At 37.8% G+C, this 24,099-nt stretch overlaps 1 protein-coding gene across 1 annotated transcript in view; it reads left to right on the top strand.

Annotated features, from left to right (window-relative positions):
- The window catches only part of rad18 (RAD18 E3 ubiquitin protein ligase), a 29,377-nt gene extending 6,000 nt beyond the window's left edge, over positions 1–23,377 (top strand). The window contains exons 5-13 of the mRNA XM_023280714.3: positions 937–1,358; positions 2,633–2,732; positions 4,206–4,393; positions 5,302–5,372; positions 5,715–5,775; positions 11,529–11,660; positions 13,691–13,790; positions 16,466–16,510; positions 23,025–23,377. Of these exons, the coding sequence (XP_023136482.1) occupies positions 937–1,358; positions 2,633–2,732; positions 4,206–4,393; positions 5,302–5,372; positions 5,715–5,775; positions 11,529–11,660; positions 13,691–13,790; positions 16,466–16,510; positions 23,025–23,127 (1,222 nt within the window). The 3' untranslated portion in view covers positions 23,128–23,377. The remainder of the gene's footprint in view (positions 1–936; positions 1,359–2,632; positions 2,733–4,205; positions 4,394–5,301; positions 5,373–5,714; positions 5,776–11,528; positions 11,661–13,690; positions 13,791–16,465; positions 16,511–23,024) is intronic.
- The last annotated feature ends 722 nt before the right edge of the window (positions 23,378–24,099 follow it).

Below are 24,099 nucleotides of genomic sequence, written 5' to 3'. Positions count from 1 at the left end.
GCTACAGCCAGTGCACTACTTGGTACTGCGGTATCGAGATCCATTTCACACACTAAAGTGATGGAAAACACATTCTTTCTCAAATGAGGCAGAAATTGTCACAACTAATGGGTATAACATACATTTGAATTATAAGGTTGTGTTGAGTAATAACGCAGTTAGGTAACAGTGACTTGAAGATTAAAAGCAAACAGATGCAATTTTACTTAGTGGGATTTTGTTTCTTTTTCAGACATTTTAGCATTTTTGCTTGTCCTGTTTAAATATAGTACTCTTTAGATTATAGTGTGACTAATTGTCACACCTGAGTGTTCCAGGTGAATGGTAGTGGGAGAGCATATTTCTTCAGGAACTTTCTTGGGGGAGGAGAGGAGGAGTTTCCACATCACATTTGTACTGAACAGCTAGGTATATGTGTGCATCTATTTGTGTATGTGTGCGCGCATATGCATGAACCTACTCTTATAAGGCCAGTTAGCACAAACAAGTTTTAAATATGGAACGCAGCGCATCACACACCTCATTGGTTCTGTTTTATTGCCAAGTAATGGCCCAGCTGCAGTTTGTTTGCTTTCCACATTTCCAAGACTGTAGCCAAAGTGTCTCCTTTTTCGAGCTCTGTAGAAAATGAGACCGATATTTGAGAAGATGCAGTTTAATGCACAAGGGCTCACTTTAATGTCTTTAGCATTTATTTGCGCATTCCACTCTTTTTGTTTTGTTTTTTAATGGTCTCTATGTGTGTTATTAAGGGGGGTGGAGGGTTGGTTGTTTTTTTAGTTTTTGTAGGTGGATAATTTGTTGTGACAGAAGAAGAACATGCTACTCCATCTATCAGAATGTGTTTTAACTTTTGCAAACGGCATGGCTGTTTGCATATCTTAATCATATTTTGCGTTGTCATTCACATACAATTTGTCTTTCATGTTTTTCCAGGCAGCAGTTGTCAAAAGTGAGTTTTGAGTCTCCTCCAATATCACCAAAGACCCCGTCTTCAGCAGTCAAATGCAAAACTCCCAAAGAGAGGGGCCAGAAGTGTAAAACCTCCGTTTTGAGTCACTTTTTCCAAAAGAAGCCTAAAACCCCTCCCAGTAAAGAAACCCAGCGAGATGCATCTGTCACTCAGTTGGGCAAAATAAAAACTGCACAAACTCACAATGCAAATGATTCTGACCTACATTCAGGAAAAGCTCAACTTTCAGTGATTGTAAAGCAAGAACCGATGGATGTGATGGACGTATCTACCCAAGGGTCGATGTCAGTCAAACAGGAGGACACAACCTCGCACAGCGTTAGCAGTGGAGTGGAGGTGGCACATTCCTCGTCACCATCAAAAGACGCAAAACCCGTAATCAAAGGTGATGCCATTTTATTTGTAGGTTAAGAGCGATGCGTCACTCAGAATTTTGAGCTGCCTGTTTTAACTGTCTCACTCTCAAATGTACAAGCTTCATTAATTCACATTGATCAAGCTACAGAATCTCCACAAGTCAGAACTGTTTAATTTTTTTCAGATTGATTTTTGCAGTTTTCAAACCTCTCAACTTAACTGGAAAAAAAATAATTGCATCAACAGTTACGAACTCAGTCTTAGACCTGCTTAAAAGTGGAAGGTACTCAATATTAACATGAGCCCCAATTACAGAAAATAAATGCATTGCATTATTTATATCTTATCAAAGCTGCTGTACTCTGTGTGTATCTTCAACAGTTTTACATTCATCACTTGTATCACCAGTTGCGTTAATTGTCTTAACAGATTTAATATAACTGGGTCACAGTTAAGTCCCCTTCAGTGGATATTAAATACCTGTAATGAAATGAGCTTCTGACTGTTAAATGCCAAATGTTAAATACTTTGTAAATAATTTTTCACATTAATTTTTCTTTGTCTGTGAAGGAGGCAATTCATAAGACTATTAGGTATATATATTAATGTGTCTAGAAATATTCCCTTATTGGAACAACTTCAACAAATATAGATAAAAACATATACATATTATCCATCAAAATTCTACACTAAAGGCAGGTTGTAATCAGCCCACATTAGTTTGTGTTATTGCTGTTCGGCCTCTACATCCCGCCAATAAAGTCTTATTAGGAACCAGTTTTTGTGTCTCCAAAATAATTGAGGAGACATCCCTGAAGAGTGTATGTCAATAAACTTAAACTTGTAGAACTTTTTTAAAATAAATCAATTCACAGACTGTTAAACTTTGCTTGCTAAGGGAAATCTGTGACGCTGAACAATAACAAACCTTTATACTTGTATCAAAGTAAGTTTTGTTTTAAGTGCTGGTGTGTAATGGACTTGTGAGTGGAAACCCTTCAAACTTTGTTTTGACTCATTCATTATAGTTTGACATCACCAAGATCTGTCAAGCTTCAAGTCAGTTTTTTTTGTTGTGTATTTTTTTACGATATAGTTTTCTGTGAAAATTGATGGCATGCTTTTGACTGTTTGACTGTGATTTGACAGTGTTTAGTTCTATTTTGCAGTGTGTTGTATTAACTGTTCCTAATTAAGAGCAGCTAGTGGAGTGGTTTGTGTTGACCATGAACTCTAACATGACTCAGAGAACAAATAATGAAATTTTGAGATGCTAATAACCTCTTGTGTATCTTTTTGCAGTGGAGTGCCCTGTGTGTTCTGTAAGTGTCTCACCACAGTTTATCAACCAGCATCTTGACACATGTCTTACCAAAGGAGAGAAGAAGGAAAGTCTGAGGAGGTAAAATGCCCTTTTAACTGACCACCGTGTTCTTTAAATTATTATTAAATTAGGAAGGTAGAACATAAATAAGAGACACTTCCTAGATTTCACAGACGTCAGAATGATTATGGAATAGGTTGAGCTGTGCGTTTGTCATGCTTTTGTTGCTTTTTTTGTTGCTATTACTGGAGAAGCACCAATGCCTGAAACTTTCATGTGTTGTGGCTTTGAAATATGATCAGTAATGTCATGATGAGAAGTTGTGTTTTGAGCAGTTGTGAGTCATTGTTGGACCAACAACCTCTGGCCGTAGTCACTGTGTACTGCACCTTAAAGCCCCCTTTAGATATAGTGTTGCTATATTAAGATATGTTGGAATAACACTCATGAAGCTTGCAGAAAAAAACGTGTCTTTATTATTCATCGATCCAGGAATTGTGTTACTATTTAGCATGTATTGGCATGTATCTTACATTATACATCATTATAATACATGTTAATATAATTATTATTTATTTTTAATATAATAAATACAATGAATATATAGTATAATACATATTACGTTATAAGGTATTTATACATGTGAAAAGGTGAGTATCTTCCCTTACTTCCAGTATTTTTGTTATGCATACCAAGCCAGTAGCTTTTGTAAATGGATTCTAAAATTGGATAAAAAGCAGTACGATATCCAGATGAAGATGGGAAGAACACCAAACCCCATCCTCCAATAATCCAAAATGTAAGACTGTAGCTTCAAGGAAAAATGTTTTCCATTTGTACACATTTTATTTAACTACAAACTTTGCAATATACATTGTTGGATTGATGTAGCTTCAATGGACTTGGTAGCCTGTAGATATTTTTTCCACTGGCTCTGTCTACTGAATGTGCCTGTGTATTGACCTATTCCTGGGTAAATTAGTGGGGGAGAATGATGAGTTCTTTTATCTTTAAAAATTTGATTACCAGCTACTCTAAAGACATTTACTTAATGGTAATCAGCTCTTGTTTGCTTAAAATGGCAGAATTGCTGCAATTATGCAATTGAAGGACCCATCAGTCTGACTATCTGGCTGAAGACATGGCCTCTTACATAATTCAAGACACTGATCTTTTTGAATTTCCATTGAAAGTTCATTTTCCAGGTTGATTAATGACTCATGCAGCAATTATATTGTTCAGCAGTTATTGGTCACATTTGTGTGGCAGTGTAAAATACTTAATCTGTAGTAGACCTTTATGTCATTATGATGAACTGCAAAGGTTTTAATATTCTGGGCTTGTGCAACCATTCCTTACTATCATTTTGTCATGCGCTTGGCTGTTACTGCCAGTGTGGTATAATGGATTAAGTTCATATGTGCATTATTGTTTTCTGCTTGTGATGCCAATGAGTTGCTTTTAGCACAGTCATAGATTTTATTTACAGCTGAGCTCAGAAATGCACTCTGGGCATTAATCTGTAATAAGAAATTGCTCTCTCTGTTTCAGCTCCCTTGGCAAGGCGAGACGTCCAATGGGGAAGCTGGTGTACAACCTACTTTCAGTGCATGAGCTGAAGAGGAGACTGAAGGAATGCCATCTGTCAGTGCAGGGGTCTCGAGACCAGCTGATCAAAAGACATCAAGATTTTGTCCACTTATACAATGCCCAGTGTGATGCCCTAAACCCCAAATCAGGTGAGGGGAATTGGTCTGTTTTTAAAGAAATGAATAAAACAAAGTTTAATTGTAAAAACAGCGCAGTTCTATGATAGCACAGGGTTGCAGTGTATTTAAAAACTCTGTAAATATGTTGACATATCTACTGTGAAGGCCACGTTTCTATTAAAGAAGTGGTTTTTGCGAAATGAAAAGCCAGACATAACTGAAACGGGGATAAAAGATCAGTAATAACAGGGATAAGTATGTTGGCATAAGCTGCAGTTTCTCCATGAAGGAATTCATAGCGTTGCACCTGGTTGTACACTTGAAACGTGCCACAATCAGCAAATAAACCAATAAATTTTAAAAAAAAGTAAAAAAGAAGTTCAAATTCAGTATGTTTTCTCACCTCCCTGGAGCTGACGAATCACGGTATGAAGTGGTTGTGAATGTCAAATTGTCAGCTTCAGAAAGAGACTCCTGACCCGAATCCAACGTTGCAAAGATGTCAGAGGGGATTTCCAAAGAGACAAGCAGCAATTCACATGGCTCAAAGAAATGTGCATGGCAAAACACTAGAAATGAATGAATGCATGAGAGATGTGAAACCAAAGATGAAAAAGCAACCAATGAAATCTCTTTCAACCAATGTAGGTCTCTTCATTCAATCCTGTAAACATCCTGCTGCAATTTCAGTTTGGACAATTTTTTATACATTAGATTTAATATAGTATAATGACCTTTTTTTGTGAGACATGCACATACAATGTATGACACCTGAGCTCAATGGTTCCATTTGCCTTTACTCTGCTGGAATGCCTTAATTTTGCACAGCAGCCTCTTGGGTCAAAACCTTGTATGCATTGGTGGGACAATTCACATGGCACAGCGGTCGATATTTGTGTTTTGAAATCTACTAAATTCTCTCTTTCTTCTTTCAACAGCTGAAGATATTGCCAAAGAGGTGGAGCTTAATGAGAAGATAAGAAATCAGCTGCAGGGAAAAGCCAAACCTGTACGTACCAAGCCTTAAAGACAACTTGATCTGCATTATTATTTTGATTCTTAAGTGTATTACATTTATTTTAACATATTATTTGAAGAGGGAGTCTTCGCTTTATTAACACTTGGTGACTATAGGGTACAGTAAGGCCTTAACAATATATAGAGTGCATTTTGGTGAGAAACACTGAATGAAAGAAATATAATGAAAGTTTCTCTGACTTTTGCTACACAATTACTGGGTTAAACCAACTATTGTAGAGAAATTACTTTGCAAATATTGTTGTAATATTGCATTGTTTTGTTATTGATGGGAAAAGTAAATAAATGTGTTTGTCCAATTACCTTCTTGTAGGTCATGGTTTTCTCAAAGAATCAGTCTGAGAAGGAGATTGATGAGATGCATTCAAATTATAGTAAGTGTTTTGTTTCTTTTTCAGATGCTTTAATGTGCAGACATGTTAGGGACAGAAATCACCACTATCCTAAAAAATCAGTGCTTAAGAAGGTCAACTAGAGACATAGCTTTGCATAACTGCATTTTCTGTTACAGGGCACATTTTAGTGTACTGTTAAGATATTAGCTGATGGTCAATATGCTTATACTGTGTGGATTTTTATGAGAGGAACTTTTTTTTGGTTTTGTTTGTTTTGTTCTGTTTTGTAATTGCAGAATCATAAATATAACAAACTAGCCAGACATTCTTGATCATTGTTAAAGGATTTGAAAATGATTTTTTTGCAGGTGTCCTTGAAAATGTTCACTTTTTACAATAAACAAAGTATAATGTTGCTATGGATACATCATGACATCATAACATGAGCTTTGTTTGATATTTGTTTACATGTTTGGAAAATATGTAACAGCAAATTAGCTGTTAACAGGTTGTTTTTGATATGTCCCAATAACTATTACAAAATTACTTTGATACTGAATAAATCAGAAAAACTTTGAGATTCTCAGTGATTGACACATTGTGCTGCACACCGAGTTTTGTTTTTTAACCTATAATTGTTATTAATTTAAAAAATTAAGTATTCCAAATTGTCTCATAACAATTAAGCAATCCTGATATGAACCTTGTTTCCTGATCTTAATTGTCATTTATTTTCCTCATAATTACGAGATACAGTAAAGTAAACTAATAAAACAAGAATTTAAAAACTTGATCACCTGCCTTTGAACTATCAGGTTTCAAAGATTTCTGAAGTATCAGAGTAATTAATGATGGTAGTCAGTGCATCCAATTACAATCACCAGCTTCACCTTTCCTCACAGTTCCAAGATCTGTTTCATAATTATTCCCTCTGTACACAACAGCCACAAAAGTTTTGATAGAAATTTTGTACTCTTGGATACACAACTAATGCAATGGTGTCAATGAAAGTACGTCAAGCTTTATTTCTCCCTTTCTTACACTAAGATGAGTCATCATGCATGACTGAGAGTAGCTGTGAATCAAACAAGACTGACCACTTTTATTAAAGACAATGCTGTGCAATACAAATGGTTGACGCAGCATGTTTCTCTCAGTTATTAGCCAGCAAGGCTCGGCATTAAGTTTTTCACATCGATCCATCCATTTTCTTCCGCTTATCCGGGTTGTGGACGCAACACACGAAGCAGGTCATTCCAGATGTCCCTCCCCCCAGCAATGCTTTCCACCTCTTGGGGGATCCCGAGGCTTTCCCAGTCTAGACGATGATAAGTAATCCCTCAAGCGAGTTCGGGGTCTGCCCCCGGGTCTCCTCCCAGGCGGACGTGTTTGGAAAACCTCCAAAGGAAGCCATCCTGGAGGCATCTGAATCAGATGTTCAAACCACCTCACTTGGCTCCTTTCGACGCAAAGGAGCAGCGGCTCTACTCTGAGTTCCCTCCGGATGTCCAAGCTTCTCACCCTATTTCTAAGGCTGAGCCCAGCCACTCTGCAGAGGAAGCTCATTTCAGCCACTTGTATCTGCGATCCTGTTCTTGCAGTTACTACCCAAAGCTCATGACCATAGGTGAGGGTTGGAACGTAGATTGACTGGTAAATTGAGAGCTTCACTTTGCAGCTCAGCTCCCTCTTTACCACAACGATCCGGTACAACGCCTGCATTACTGCTGCCACTGCACCAATCCGCTTGTCCATCTCATGCTCCAGTTTTCATGAACAAGATCCCGAGATACTTAAACTACCTCGCTTGAGGAAGTAACTCCCCCACAACCCAGAGGGAGCAATCCACCGGCTTCCAACAGAGATCCATGGCCTTGGACTTGGATCCGCATCCCCGCTGCTTCACACTCGGCTGCAAACCGCTCCAGTGCATGCTGAAGGTCACGATCTGATGAAGCCAACAGAACCACATCATCTGCAAAAAGCAGAGACATGATCCTGAGGTACACAAACCAGGTACCCAAACACCCTCCTCACCCCAGCTGTTCCTTGAGATCCTGTCCATTAACACCACAAACAGGACTGGAGACAAGGGGCAGCCCTGACGGAGTACCTACACCCACAAGAAACGTGTCTGACTTTGTGCTTAATATGCAAACACATCTCTCACTTTGGTTGTGCGGGGACCGAATAGCTGGTATCAGCGAGCCCGGTGCCCCATACTACCGCAGTAACCCCCACAGAGCCCCTCGGGGGACATGGTTGTAGGCCTTCTCCAGATTCTCAAAACATGTGGACTGGCAGGTCAAACTCCCATGACCCCCCTCAGCAGCTCCACAAGAGTAAAGAGCTTATCCACCGTTCCACAACCAGGATGGAATCCACATTGCTCCTCCTATATCTGAGGTTTCACAATCGGTTGGAGCCTCCCTTCCAGCACCCTAGAGCAGATTTTCCCGGGGAGGCTGAGAAGTGTGATATCCTGGTTGTTGGAACACACTCTCCGGTCTCCCTTTTTGATAATGGGGACCACCGCTCCGGCCTGCCACTCCACAGGCACCGTACCCGATGGCCACACAACATTTTAGAAACGTGTCAGCCAAGACAGTCCAATGATGTCCAGAGCCTTCAGCATCTCGGGGTGGATCTCATTCACACCTGGAGCTTCTTAACTACCTCCTCAGCCTTTGTCACAGATATGGACGAAGATTCACCTGAGTCTTCAGGCTTTGCCTCCTCCGCAGAAGATGCGTTTACTGGCTTCAGGAGTTCCTCAAAGTGCTCTTTCCACCGCCCAGCAATGTCCCCAGTATGGATCAATAGTTCTCAATACATCAATACATCAAAGGGGAGGCGGCGGTGTACTGTGAAGCTTTTGACAGTACATCTTAATATTACAGACATTTTCTATGAACCATCTTCAAAGATGTCTTCATCATTTAAATATAATCTGATAGACACAGAGGCATATTCAAAGTTGTTTGCATCAATCAAAACTTTCCCATCTACTGCACTGACTCTTTGTACTTTTTGAAACTATACTGTCTTTGATCCCTTTGTCCATGACATTTTAAAATTCAATTTAGCTCCATTTCATCTGCTTATATTTTTTTTCTTTTTCATTGTCTTTTAATCTGTTCTGTGTCTTATGTAGCACTCTGTAAACCTTTCTTGTTTGAATGACACTGAACAAATAAATCTTGCCTTTCCCTCACATTTATTCACCTTGCTAATGAGACAAGGCTGAGAACTACAGACATCATACATTTGTTTAAGATTTTCCCCAGGAAATATGGGAAAAGTGGTTAGCATTGAAATGCTTGATTTGAAAGTTTAAGTTTCCTTTTTGTACATGTTGGTGTGTTCATTTCTTCTGACATTAACAGAAGTGGCCTTTATTTCAAGTTAAAGTTAGAACTTGAACTTTCCAATTAAAATCAATATCAAACTCCTCTTGAATTGTTCACTCAGAGAATTGCCGTGCCCAAGCTGGGGCTGCAAAGGTTTTAGAAATTCTATCTCAGAAAGAAATGTCTCCGAAAATACTGAAATACAAGATACACTTTGGACATCTCAATGATGGGTAGCAATGACAGTTCTTTAAAGCATACTGTAGCCTTTGACAGATCAGTGCATTTATTTTCTCCACATGTAGACAGCTTATTCAGTAGGAAAATCCGCCTCATTCTTGTTTAAGAGCCAGTCAATCACAGAAACTGCATGACATTGTTTTTGCAATTGTTGCATGGCAATACAATGTAGAAGTGTCTCTGAAAACCTGCATAGGGAATTGTGTGTCTGACTAGATCATAACAATTTATCGTAATCTCTGTCTCTCTTACTTGATTCTTGTGAGAAATCCTTAATTTAGAACCAGCCTCATATACCTTTGAAACGGAAACATACAGAATAACTGTGTCTGCAGTGAGTAATTTAGCAGCAAGGAGTTAAATGAAATGCAAAACTCAGGGGTGACTTAGATTTTTGCCCCATTGTAAATAATACCTGCTGTTTTTTTTATTTGACTTTCAGGGTTACTTGGCTATTCAGGTGTCTGTCTGAGACTTTTTCCATTTGCCATGAGCTCATAAATGGTCTGGATATCTCGACCAGGTTTTGTGAGTTTCTCCTCAGGGCAGAAGTCAGGCAAGAACAGCAGCATTAGAGACCATAATTCGAAGGCATATTGACATGGCTGAACTAGATGAAAAGCCTGTTGGAAATAACTCTATAGTGCTAACTTTAAAAGTGTTTGAAAAATGGATGTGACGCATGGGAGGTGGGTTCTATAAATAGCTGCACTGCCGAGATAACCTCGTGATTTATCAGAGGAGGATGTGGATGACTCACTCTGCCAGCATGGGGAATGGTGAATGAGCAGACAGGAAGGTGAAAGGAGCAAATACACATTCGCACACTGGGTGCTTTCAGCCTTTTCTTTTTGTCAGACCACATTTTTTATTTTTTTTTTGGAGTTAAGGTAATCAGTAGCAGGTTATTCAGAAACTTTCTCTGAACCTCTTATTACAACTTCATTGAAAAGCATGGAAATTGTGCTGTAAAAGCCCAACCCTAGGAAGTTTAATCTTTAAATGTGCTTCACAGCTGTCGCCACTCGAAAAAAAAATTGTCTGGAGAAACCCCTTCAATAGCCACTGCTATAGTTAATTTAATAGTCAATAGGTTCCAAGATTACTCTTTTTGTAAGTACAATTTGCATTGCAGCGCTTTGTTTTACAGTTAGTATACTGAAAAAAATATGTGCAGATGAAGGTTTGATGCAACCGCTTTCATACAATGTTAAAGTTTTTTAGTGAATGGGATATTTCTCCTTTAAAAATTCAATTATTTTTGCCCCCCTGAAACTGCTGTGTAGGAGAGTTTTGTGAATATACTGCACTCATTGTGTTCAACTCATGATCATACACTTCACTGTTAGTGGCAGATGGATGATCTGGATACTTGAATACCTGAATATGTGCAATAATATTAGTGTACTTTTATGTATTTTGCTAGTGACTGGAAAATCAAAAAACTATTTACCAAATTTTAGAGAATGTGCAGAAAACTAGTGACAAGTGGAAAATGTAAGAACAATTTAACCTACAGTTTTGTTTGTTGTGAAATGCCAATCTTTACTTGTATGCCTGTAAGTAGTTTATGTATTTTTAAAACCTGGCTGATATGCAATTTGCTACAAGCCTTGTTGAGTTGGTTGTAAAGTTGCATGTACTCGTGTTGCTAAATCTCTTGTCTGAAATTAAAGTGGTGAATAAGATGTAATCATAACTCACAAATTCACAACTTTCTCTTTCAGTGTATCTCAGCCAATAGCAGCCTTATTGTAAAACCTTTATATGAACTAGAACGATTCTACCAGGGATCCACACAAACAAATGGCAGGTCATTTAAGTGAGAAACTTTGTCTACTTCCATTCTGGATCTCTGAAAACTCAACTTATGTTCTTCTTTTGTCTCCTTCCATTTATCGTCGATGGTGATGTTTTTTCAATGACTGTTCACCACAGTAGTTTTTAGGATTGTCACTAGTCGTATCTTGAATATCTATTCAACCGTTCAAGGTTGGAACTTGTTGTTTGATGTTGCCATTGACCTGATGTGATGAACTGATAAAGTCTGACCATGAAACATGAATCCATTTGCAATATAAATATTAATACAGGTGTACCCACACAACATACGGATGTCAAAACATAAGTCATTTGCAGTTGCACAGTGTTTTAGCATCCAGGCCATTAAATATTCTGTCTTTTACCTGTTCTTCCATACAGGGAAACAGCATAGCAGTGACTTTTCCCGCCTAGTTGCCCAGGTCCGGGACCGCCTGGACACCAGCAGACAGACTCGTGTTAAACAGGAAGTCACTGTGGAGAAAGAGGATGCACAAAAAACACAACCTGAAGGTACCCCTCCTACTACGCTTATCACTATCCTTGAAGAATAAAATATTCTCTAGCCACAGGACACAGCCACAAAATTCACAACATGACTGTACACTTCATTGATAGTGGAGGAAGAGAGCATACTTAAATAACTACAGTATGTTTAGTGTATGATAATGTATAGGGAAAGCACAATTTGTGACAGGACACTAGGGTTCCAAATTTGTAAAGGCTTGCTAAATGTTGTTCAGCATTATCAATCATTAATGGATTAATCAGTACCACACATTTAGCATTGTCCTGTGCCGACATTGCTGTTTTAGTCAACAGACATGTAATATTGGTTGCAAAGGTGGCTCTGTTACACATGCCACAAGGTTGTAGGCAAGCTGTTCTGTTCAGTCTTATCTCAACCACATGAGCTCTGGCCAGAGGACATTAAGCATCACAGAAGTGTTTATCATGGTGGCTGGTTGCTAGCTAAATCTCCACAATGCTCTCCGCTTGCCTACACTATAGTGCCCCTCATTAGAGAGACCATCACACAGGGTTGCTACAGTTTTTGTCAGTAATAGAGTTCACCTGGTGGCTTAAGCAGGTATTACAGTTAATCTGTAGTACATTTTTAGACACGCATGTAGAATAGAACTTTTCACCATTTTTTTCGAGCTTGTGGAACCACAATACACCCAACCCTTTCGTCACTAGATTTAAGACAGTGTCCTACCGGAGTTTTACCGCAAAGATCGTGACCACCTGTGTAACATTTAGGAACAGCTTGGATTTTTTTTCTAAATGCATTGCAGGGCAATTCAGTTGTCAAGCATTTCTACTGGATTGATTTTTATAACTTTAATGTACTTGAAGTGTGCACTATCTAGGAAAATGGCATCAGATTGGAACTCTGTACTGGCTGATACTAAATATTAGATCACTTTGATCATATCGGAGAAAACAAACCTCTATCAGAACATCTCTAAAAATCACATTATTGTTATTGCTCCAATAGTGCAGTGGTCAGATGACAAATACATCTGATATTTCAGAGCCAGACATGATAGAAACATCACTAATACAATAGTTCTGAGGTTCTTTTTGTCTTGTCATGCTCACTGGGTTGTGGACTGTTTACACTAGGATGAGTAACAAATGTGTCTTATGTCTAACAGTTACGCGCTATATATGCTTTAGAGCTTTGTACCTGAAACTAAGTTAAGTTCTAGTAGAGTATGAGACTTTCCATCCCATTTCTACTAGCAGCATGGTAACAGTAAAACAGCGTTTCTTCATATCTTCAGCAGTGGAAGGACAACAGAAGAGGATAAATGGTGCCACATAAATGTTCATAGTAAAACCTTGGAGTTTAGTAGCTTCATGTCACTTTTAATAGATCCTACAGTCTATGAAGTCATTCTGTCAGAAAGGAGGTATGGTTTGGTATTGATTACTCTCTATATTAAAAAGATAAGTCAGGTTCTTACAAAAAAGTTTGTAATAAAATAATATATTCTTAATAGTAGGGATGTTAAAGACACTCTTACTAATATTCTTGTGGAAAGAACAAATAATTCTTCTTTCTAAAAATCGATTTATTTTTTCCTTTTGCACCTTTTTGCATATGTGAAAACAAAATAATTTATACTGTCAGTATCAGCATCAACAAACTGATCATTATTGTTATTGCTCCATAACTTAATATGGTTAAAAATTCTATATCTATGCATATTTACATACTATAGTATTAGAAATATTTTTCAAATTATATATTTTAAGTGCATTTTGTAATTTTCTCCAATTCATCCCCCTACCAAAAATAGGCGTTTCATTATATATATACTTTGTTTTTGTTTTTTTTACACATCACACTTTTGGCTGTGCTGCAATCAATGGGTCTTTTAAAATGCTTTTGCCATTGAGAATGTAAAAAACATGTAGTGTCCAATGGAGACTATGTTGTCTGGTAGTCTGGAAGATTTTATGTGACATGTCATCCCCCAATTCATTAAATTCTCTTGGATGTTTGGCATGATATCTATTTTTGTCTCCTTCAGATCAAGTTGTGGAATCAAATGGACAAACTGATGAGGAGCAATCTGCAAGAGTAATTGAGTTGTCATCCAGCCCAAGCTATAGTGATGTGTCAATAAGCAGGTAAGATAGGAGCTAATAAACAGATAGGAAACACATCCTGATTAACTGACGGTAGGTGACACCCTCACACCTAAGACCATGTATGAGACTAAAAGGTGAATCATTAGGCTTTAATACTTTGTATAGGATATGACAATTTCACGGTGAGATTGCTTTGACTCACGTCTTTTAAACGGCAGAATGCTTGCTCCAGTCATTATTACAATTCATAATTCTACGAGGACATTGTTATTTTCATTATAGAAATACAATAGTATTTGTTTTCATGCCTCTCGTGCCACATACAGAGAACAGCATTGGAGTAATCTTCGGTTGATTAAATATTTAATGAGCATTTCTTGAAACCTTGTCTTAGTAATGTCCACTAGACAGCCTGGTTTGCCTCGGCAAGGGAAATTAAGTTGTTGCAGCACACCTGTGTCCATTTCCTCAGGCCTCACATGGTAATTCAGAAATTATTTCCCTCAGCACTGTGGCAGCGAGAATGTTAAATTTGCATTGGGACTGAAAAGCTTGTCTTTAACAATGACCACATTCATATTTTAGTATGAAGAACACGTGCATTTTGACTGTGTTTATAGATGTTGGCTTTCACAGAAGTGCATCTGTAATTTCAAACACCAGCCATGAAAAGCTCCATGCAGTAAATGTAGGCCAAGCATTCACTAGGTGATTGTACAGGACAAGTTCTGGACCACTTTCACATTGAGATTTTTTAGTGCTCAACTGTTTCCAACCTCATCTGTAACTTGGTCAGTCATGTTCTGACATACTGGATGTTTCCTCTGCACCAAGTTGTTGATTGTGATTGTCTGGTCAATGACGTTTCAACAGTGTGTGTGAATACCACATGTTGAGAAACTCTTGAAGTTCTGAGATCATTCAGTTTAAAATGTGGCTGTGGCAACACTGAATACATTATGATGTTGTGTTTTCCTACAAGAAAACCAGAAAGTTTTATTTTTTTTGACAGACTTAGCATGCTTACTTTCCTCCATATGTATTAAACATCTATAGTTCTAATGTTTTTTTGTTGTTATTGTTTTTAATTAGCAATTTTGATTAACATATCTGGTACTATTACCTGAAAAATACTGTCAGCTAAAGTGATCTATGACACAACCATAAACTATAGCAGCTCACCAGGAGGAACCCTATCACTCGCAGTTATGAGAGCCGTTTAATTAAGTTCAGAACATTTTTATTAGGGGTCTCTATTTGGAGGCCACTTTTAATAATTCCCTTCATAAAAGATGGATTTTCTTCATTCTTTTTTTTGCCAACAAATCCTACTGACCAATACTGATTGTGAATCAGTGCCTGAATTCACTTGATTTTCTTTGCATTTAACCTCACTGTTGCTGAAGAATTATGTACAATGTACATCTTATATAAGTCTGGTATGTAATAGCGTTAAAAGAAACACCAGTGCATTTGACGATCGACAGTTTTTGGACCACAATAGAGCATTCCTCTGACATTTGAAATGATTTAGGAGAAATAAAAGTGGCATCAGTGGCAGTGAGCACAATGTGAAACTCTGGGTTAGATTGTGATTTTCACCAAATACTTTGTTGTTTTTCTGTTTTTGGTAAAAAAAAAAAAAAAAAAAAAAAAAAGACCTTAATTCCTTCTTCTTGGCTACCTATATGTCAGACAGAGCTACTAGAGCTAAATTTAAGTTATATTTTTCATTCTAATTTGAATATTTTAATGCACATTCCAATTGTTCCCCATTTTATCAAGGGAAGTGTGTCTCCACTAATGACTGTTGAACTGACATATTTTGTTGTTAGACTTATTCGATATTTAAAAAAAAAGAAAATTTATGCAAAATACCAGTTACTTTCTTCTCTTTATACAAAACTGTGTGGGTGCAGCTAATCACTTGGACAATTAATTTTTTTTATAAGGCATCAAAAACATGAAAAGAATGTTTTTCTCAAATCTCTCTCTACTATTCAAAATCACAAAAGGACGTTAACTTTTAAACGCCAATAAAAGACAACCTCCAAACATCATTCAGAATCAAACACATAGTTATGGTTGTGAAACAAAAAGATTGCTTGTTAATTTCAGTGTACAAAGGAGCTCATGGCATAAAATGTTTTACTGCATTGCACTGAAATAGCAATAGAACAGTTGTTTTTTTTCAGTGATGGAGAAGCATTTTTAGTTTGAGTGCCCACAGACCATGAACCCACCTGAGAGATGAGACCAGATTTAGAGTGCGCACACTGAATTGATTCAGAGTAGAAGCTTGTGTTTGATTGAGAGGCACTGAAGCAGGTTATAAAGATCTCACTGACTGACAGCCTGAGGGAGGAAAACAGTTAAACTTTTTGTTTGCATAGTCTGACTTGTTATGAAGAGTTTGTCTGAGGTGGTCTCACAGATGTATACCTTCTAGCCTCAAGTCAGACGGGAAACTCAGGGTCTCTTTTGGCATGTGAAAAATCAGATTTCATCCTGGGGCATCACCTTTTTTGACGTTTTCTTGGTCTTGTCAGTAACATGGGTCTGCAGAGCTAAGTATAAAATAAAAGGTATCATTCATATATTGTAGAGCATTGTCAGTTCATTAATTTGTGTATTGGAACAGTAAGTACTTTGTGTTAGTTCAATACTGTAAAATTGTTCTCCATCTCTGTCTTTTACTTCCTCTCTTCATACAGTTCTATTTCTGACATCTTTGGTCCAGAAGCCATAGGAAACCTTGAGTAAGTAATTCTGTTGTTATTGCTATTGTCTAGAAAAGTAATGCAAATTAGTTTTGCTTTGTTTTATTTACTGTGCTACCTGTCTTGTACTGTCATTATTTTCTTTGTTTATTTGCCATTATGAGTAATTGCCAGCTTGTGGTGATGCATAGATTGGATGTCCACATACTCTTGCTGTCCTCTCTAATAATATGCAGTCTATATACTAATATACTGTGTATACAGAACCACTTTGATAAACTTTGAAGCTCAAGCCATCTACTTCTAGGGCTGGACGTTTTTAAGACTGCAAAGACATCAAAAGATGGTATTTACTTTGAAAAATAATGGCTTCCGCACCATTATATGTGCTGAAGGGACTTTAAAAGAAAACGTAAGGCCATGTGTCAATATTGCTCCAGTTTAATTGCAACACCTGTGCCCATGTCAGGGCGGTGCTCAAGTGAACATATTGTTGAATCCAGTATTTTCTGTGACTGCATGGTGTTGCTTACTGCTTTCGTCTGGTCTCTGTCTGCTGCACACACAGTTCATGTAGCTGGAGATGAGTTAATATTTTTGATGCCATTTAATGTTTTCCAACATCACTCAAATAAGGTCAAACTATCAGCATATGGCTTGCATTCATTTTGCCATTTCTTCTTTCTGATTTGCTGTCACTCACTGGGAGAACATAATGCTGCAAGTGAGGTACAACTGATATTTAACCATCCTTCAAGCTCTGGCCTCTTGATGACATTTGATTTTTGCCATATCAAGATGCTAGCTAGAGCTAATGGACAACACTTTAAAGTGTATGTTTTATATGGTCCTAAATCAAAGGTTGTATTGTACAGTTGTGAGTTCAGGCATTAAGAATATTCATTAAAATTGTATAGACATATTTATAGATTTTTACGTTTTTTCCTCTACATTGGAGAGTTTTTGAAATGTCACTCTTAATACATAATGCCTTTAAATTCCTCCCCTGTTGCTGCAATTGTCCAAAACAGCTATTATTTTTGTTGACAGCCATGTTATTGTTGCCAACAAGCCACGATACAACAGAAGAGCAGCTGAGCCTGCTGTTGCTTTACAATCACAGCCATGTGTGTGTCATATTAACACTTATTATTATACTGATTAGTAATTATTGACTATTCACTGCTGCGTTCGGTGGCAAGGACAAAAACGCTAGTGAAAAAGGCTTTATTCTACGGGGTAATTTCAGGGGGGCTGGCCAACATTGTTGATTATTTATGTTAAATAAAGAAAGCTCACAACATGTAGCTATAAACTGTAAACTTTAAACTCTGGAACTGTCTTAATTTAACTTCAACAATGCATTAAAGCTTACCTTACTTACAAATAGCCATTCACTGTCAGTTAGCTTGTGCTTGCAATCTTTGTGTGTGTGTTCACACACTGATGTGGTTGGCATCTCCCTCCAATCTAACAGCCAACAACTGCACTGTGAGAGACAACTAGGACAATGAAAATCATCCCAGTGATGGAGAAACAAAAGCATCCAACGGTGCAGGTGATTTGGAGCCAGAACAGAAAAGAAAGTTTTTGGTTGGGCACACTTGAGCTTCAGTAAATACAAACAATACACAACAGAACAAAAGTAGAACCTGCATCTTAAAGAAAAATGTAACAGTAGAAAAACACATAGCTAATGTCAGGACTTTTCAGACACAGCACTACGTTATACATGTTTGATAACGCCACTCCTTATGCTGAAACAATTGAGTTTAGTAAACAGGAAAGGCAAAAAATGTGCAGTATTTAAGTAATTCAATTGTACCTTTCCTGAAGTAACAAACAATCCTGTAAGATTTTTTTGTTTGTTTTACAGCAAATGCTAAACCAGGGGTCTAAACCATTCAAGGACTTGAGTATAACTTATGTCATAAAATAAACTAAATCCGTACAAAGACTTGTGTGTTCTCACTATTGAACATTAAAAAGCCTGAGTCCAAATCTTTGATTTTCTTTTGATGCTGCAGTACAAGTAGTTTTAAAAAAATTACTTTGAAGATAGATTTTGTTCACTAGTGGGTTCCACAAATAGCAGTTTAATTACTTGTAGTCTGACTTACTGGATGTAGACTGTGGGTATAAGCCTACCATTTGACATCCATTACATGCAGCTTCCTCTTCTCCAAATCCACTTTGCCATGGGAAACAACAACAATCTCCAAGGCAAAACCTAATACACTGTAAAGTTCACTCCTTGCTGAGGATTTGGATTGTACACTAACCGTTGTACAGTAAGAATTTTTTTCAGCAAATTATTCATTTTAATAATGGTTCTGGACCCGTGAGAGAAAACAGTGTTACTATTATAAGAGAACACAAGGCTACATCCTTTACTTAGCGCTATCTAAGACAATCGGCTTGTTTGCGTTTCTTGAAACCAGTCAGTGTTTTACCCCTTAAAGCAAATTGAAAATGACGTGCAGCCAGACATTATACTACAGAATAAGCTGGCTAAGTGAGACTAAGTTGAATGTGACAATTAATTGTGATTTTGCCCATCCCCAGACACATAGGGCTGGGCACACTGAATGACTGAATGAATGAATTACTCCTCTGCTTACAGTTGATGGCTGAACAGGTTGTCCTGGTGTCCTCTGTGACCAGGCACTGGAATGCTTTCTTTGGAGGAAGTTTGAGAAACTTACTTGTTATCAGAGACAGCAAGATAGCATTGCTTATTCACTCTCTCTTGTCAGCAAATTTTTGGCAAATAGTGGACAGTTTTCTCATAGTTTATGTCCCTAAGCTCCTGGTGATTGTTTTGACAAGTTACCATCCATTTTTATCCAATTAAATAGTCAGAAATTGATTTATGTCAGCAATAAATCCAATTGTCCAAGGATGGTGGTGGTCGAATTTTGAACCAGTTATAGCCGTGACAAGAGGGCTAAATGTTCAGTCTGAAAATATGCCCTGTTTGGAAGACGGTACTCTGTATTCTGTTACACTCGTTTTTCCCTCATTCATATTGTGACTGGGTGATTACTGCTGTCCTCTCTGTCAGATGATTTTGACAGTGCAATAAGACTGCTACACACAGCACTTCACTCCAAAAGGACTCACATAAATAACTGCACTGACTTGGAGCTCATTCACTTGCGAACCACGGGCCAACACACTGAATCATTCCCTCATATCGCCAGGCTGGTGTTGTTTTGACTACGCTGCATTGCATCTTCTCTCCGTCTCTGTTTTTGGTTGACTGTGCTGTATTTTCTGCTAAACTGAAACTTACTGGACAAAGATGGATCAGTACAAATAACAAACTGAAGTGAGGCTTGATAGTACATGTCATATTATAATCCATATTTTTTTTCCTATCTTGTCAAATGATGTATCCTGAAAGTCCCATCACTGCAGCTCAAGTTAAATGTTATCTTTACAGATCCACGTTTGTTTCAAGGACATGTTGCATGCAGAAGGCTTTGATGTTACTTTGTTGATAATTCAAAAGCATATCTGAATTCATTTTCACCCTGTGATGAATCCCCACACTCTGCTCTTCACCTCTTTTAAATGATGCTGAAGTTAAGTCTAACCTGCTGTTAATGACATCCCTCCACATAATACCTTACTGTATGTAGTCATAATACACCGGTCGTGTTTGGCCTTGGAATGCCTCATCAATTCAATGGAAGGAAGCTGAGTGTGTGTTTGAATCATGCATGAAAGGAAATTTTCTTCCATCACATAAGACTTTATCTCCATCCACCAGCCTTTCCTCAGTCATCTCTTAAATTGTCATCTGTGCCCGAGTCTGACGAGGTGTGTATAACGGCTTAGAAACCCTTTGGTTTTTAAGCCATGTTATCTTAACCTTTTTTATGGAGCAGATCTCAGAGTGATTGCCAGTTAATGTCAAAGGTGATTCACTAATGGGGTAGTAACTTAACATTGCATGCTGACTTGTACAGCCCACCTGGGACCACAAGGTAGCAGAAAATATTGATGTGGTAAAAGGTAATCCATGAGGGTGAAAACAACTTATTTAGAGGCATTGAGTACACAGCCATGAGCTGTTTCTCTGACAACAGTAAGGCTTCCTGTAGAGTAAAGAAGATATCGAATAACTTAATGTACAGAGTCAGTTTAAAATGTTCTAAAAATAAATTTAATACTACAACAGGCATCATCTTCTGACAGTAAAATTGGCATTAAAAAGCATTGCATTCTGTAAGGAGGTAGCATACATTTTAATTACCTAATATGTTTTAACGAATGCAATATTTTGACAAGATTTTTGCCACTACACAGTGCTTTGTCCTGTAGAAACAGAGAATTTGAGTGATCGTAGTAGGATGTCGTCATCCATATATGACTTATGTTTTCATGTTTCTCACTTTTCTTCAATTTACCTAGTGTTTTAGTAAACAACAGTCCTGTTCTCTGAAAATGTGTACGTATATCCTCATCATGTGACCCATTTAACAGACCTTTTCAGAGCACTTGTCATAGCAGGAAAGACATAGAAAACAGATTTTGTTATTGATCACTCAGTTCCATCAAATGTCTTTTTGGGAGGGACATTTAATTGAATTTTATTTGCAATTATGATTTTGGCGTCAGATTATGAAAACAGGATAGTTGAGATAAAATGATTATTGTAGTGAATTTCATTTCGCAATCATACCTGTTGTTTTGTCTCATGTTGCAAATCTACCGCATACCATTCCTTTACAGCAGTGCACTTTAGCTCCTCCATAAAAGCCTCAACATTTCCCAAGTGTTGTATGTTCACCTACAAATAGAATTGTGAACTGGGGTGAGATTGTGTCTTTCATTTTCTCTAATGATGTGTTGCTGCAATAGTAGTCCTGGCCGGCATGAGAGGAATTGCAGGTTTGGACATTTGTTGTATGTGCTTGGATGATTAGAAAATGGTGCAAAGCTACCATCTGTGCTATTATGACAGAAGTCAGAGTCCAAGATAGATGTGACGATACCGTAGCTTCACAGAAGTTTTGTTGTTCTTGGGCAGCTAAATGTTTTTCCATCTCCTATCTTATATCGCGTTTGTCAAAGACCTGTCACTTGTAGAGTAATTTAGTTTTTGTTGTACAGCTGGATATTATTTAAGTTCAGAAAACTCCACAGTTTTAGAGACACATTTTATTGATTAAAAAAAATAATAATAATGTTTCCAAAATCAATTTGTCACTGTTGAAAAATTGTCATTGTAATCTTGAGCAAAAAAAGCATGGTTCTGATTTTGCTGTAATTTAGCAGGTTTAGTGTCTGAATAAGCCATGGCAGGGAGTCAACATGCTCATCACAAGGACCGTGGGATTAGGTGACCTAAATGGAACCCAGTTATGCTTTTCAGTACAGCGTCTGCCCATTTCAAGTTTGTCTAATTTTTGTCTCCAGTTCCCTTTGTGCCTTTACAACGGAGAATAACTTTCATGCTGTTTTGGTTGAACCAGTCTTTTCTGCCAACCAAGTACTAAAATGGAACCGTTTTGTCTTTCACTGTGCTGATTGACAGGCACTAGTCTAAGAGCTTTGTGTGAGCAAAGGCAAACATCCTTCCTTTCAACTGACCACACAAAGTAGTTTTGTATTTGTGTATGCGTGTGAGCAACCTTTGAGTCCATTGTAATGTATTTCCTGCAGGGGTGTCAAGCAGTCTGTCGCTAAAGATTGTTTCAGTGGCATGACAATCAAATTTGAATACACCCAAACTCTGCGTCCCCCTTCCTTTTCCATTAGTTTAGTGCACACTGCAGAATTTGCGGTATCTTGTCTGCATTAGTTGTTCAAAATAAAGGGGCTGTTGGTGTTAATTGACTGAATGAATCTACAGGCATCCATTTTCATTTTCAATTTACTGCATACATCATGGTTCCTTAGGGAGGCTCGGCTGACTTCATCCACAGGGCTGGTGATGGCTAAAAGTAATCGTGTGGACAGTTGCCTGACAAGAAAATAACTTAATCTTAGGAGCGATTAAATTGTATGATTTTCCCTCACTCTCTCAAACTGGCCGCGTGTTTTCTCCAGATACACACTCAGGTCTGTTGGTGGATAATAGGAGAGAAGAGAGCAAGTTTGAAGAGACATGGTTTCAGTCTTTTTTTATGGTGCATTGATTCAACTTAATGCATAGTCATGGCTTTAAGACAGTCCTCTGGGCCCCACAGTTGATGTTCCATTAATCAGCATCGTGGTTACTAAGTAATTTAGTGCTGAAAGCTTTCTTGGTATTGATAGATTGTGTGCAGAAGCCAAGCAGGGGATGTACTAAATGCATATAATTGGTGCACAGCAGTGTGACCAAAAGGATATCTCACAATATAGGGTACACTGCATTTGTGAAGGTAAGCCTTTTTGTCTCAAGCACTGTGTGTTTTAGTTGCTTGTGTCTTTGTTTTACATCAGCAAAATGCTGAGGGCAAAAAGGCCTACTAATATTACATTAGTCTTTGTTGTTTACATATTCTATTCTCCACTGACAAAAGATGAACTGTTCATCTCTGAAAATGTTGATTCACAGAGACGCAGAGAGGACCTCAGCAGCACAAAAACGAACATCCAGCTCCAGAGGAAGTGATGCAGCTTCATCGCCTGTTAGGGGAAAGCGACGACGTAAAACGTAACAAGAGGGGAGGAAAAGGAGGGAGAGAGAAAACGCTCTTATCTTCAAGACCATTAAACTTTTGACTGACTTTGAAGCCAATGCACATTCTCTCTGAGCACTTCTTCGTGATTTTTCTGTGATTTGCTCTCTTAAATACCATTTAGGGTGTTTTATGTTTAGTTTCTATGCTTTAGAATTAGGATTTTTGTCTAACGTCAAACGATTTTTCTACATGTAGCTGGTAATAAAATTGCTGCCTGTAATCGTAATCCATATTGTGTAGTTTTCATTTGTTCTCAGTCATTGATTTGCATCGTGTCATGTTTTAAGATCCAGTCTAAATTGCAGCTTAAACTGAAACTTTTACATACCAAACTGTACTTTGGCATGTAAATACTTTATACATCATACTATTGTGCAGCTTCAGAAAAAAACTGAAGATTTAACTTATGGCCTTTTTTCGTGAGGTAGAATTGTTAAAATTGCCTAAATTTACATCTTTTTCACTGAATATCTAAATATGAGTGTTTGCTAAACTATCGCCTCCATTTTCAAAATATCCCACGCTTTTGTAATTCCAGTTAGGACCTCCATCATGGGATTCCTTTGTCATTTGCTATTTCAAAATTTGCAAACAATTCAAATTGATTGTTTTCATTGAAAGAGAAGTAACCAGGGTCAGTGTAATTCAATAAACTCAGCGCTTTTGAAAACCGCAGGTCAAGGCAAGAAAAAGTATAAACACTTAAGACAAGGAGGTGGTGTTTATGTGTACATGCACGGGAGAGTTAGCAGGAACACATTTGGAAACTGACCTTGATTGAAAACAGAGCTTGCCTGAAGTGAGACACATGGTGCTTCTGACTCGGCTGTCTCACCCCTCACACAAAGCAGAGACACACTTAGACATCACTAGACTCTTTAAAGAAGGGGGAGAATGATCATTATACCAGACGTTCTTTATATATTTCCTATACAGTGCTGCTTCATT

Source organism: Amphiprion ocellaris, chromosome 5 (assembly GCF_022539595.1).
Source record: "Amphiprion ocellaris isolate individual 3 ecotype Okinawa chromosome 5, ASM2253959v1, whole genome shotgun sequence".
In the NCBI taxonomy this organism is placed as follows: Eukaryota; Metazoa; Chordata; class Actinopteri; family Pomacentridae; genus Amphiprion; species Amphiprion ocellaris.
This window is presented reverse-complemented; position numbering and strand designations above follow the sequence as displayed.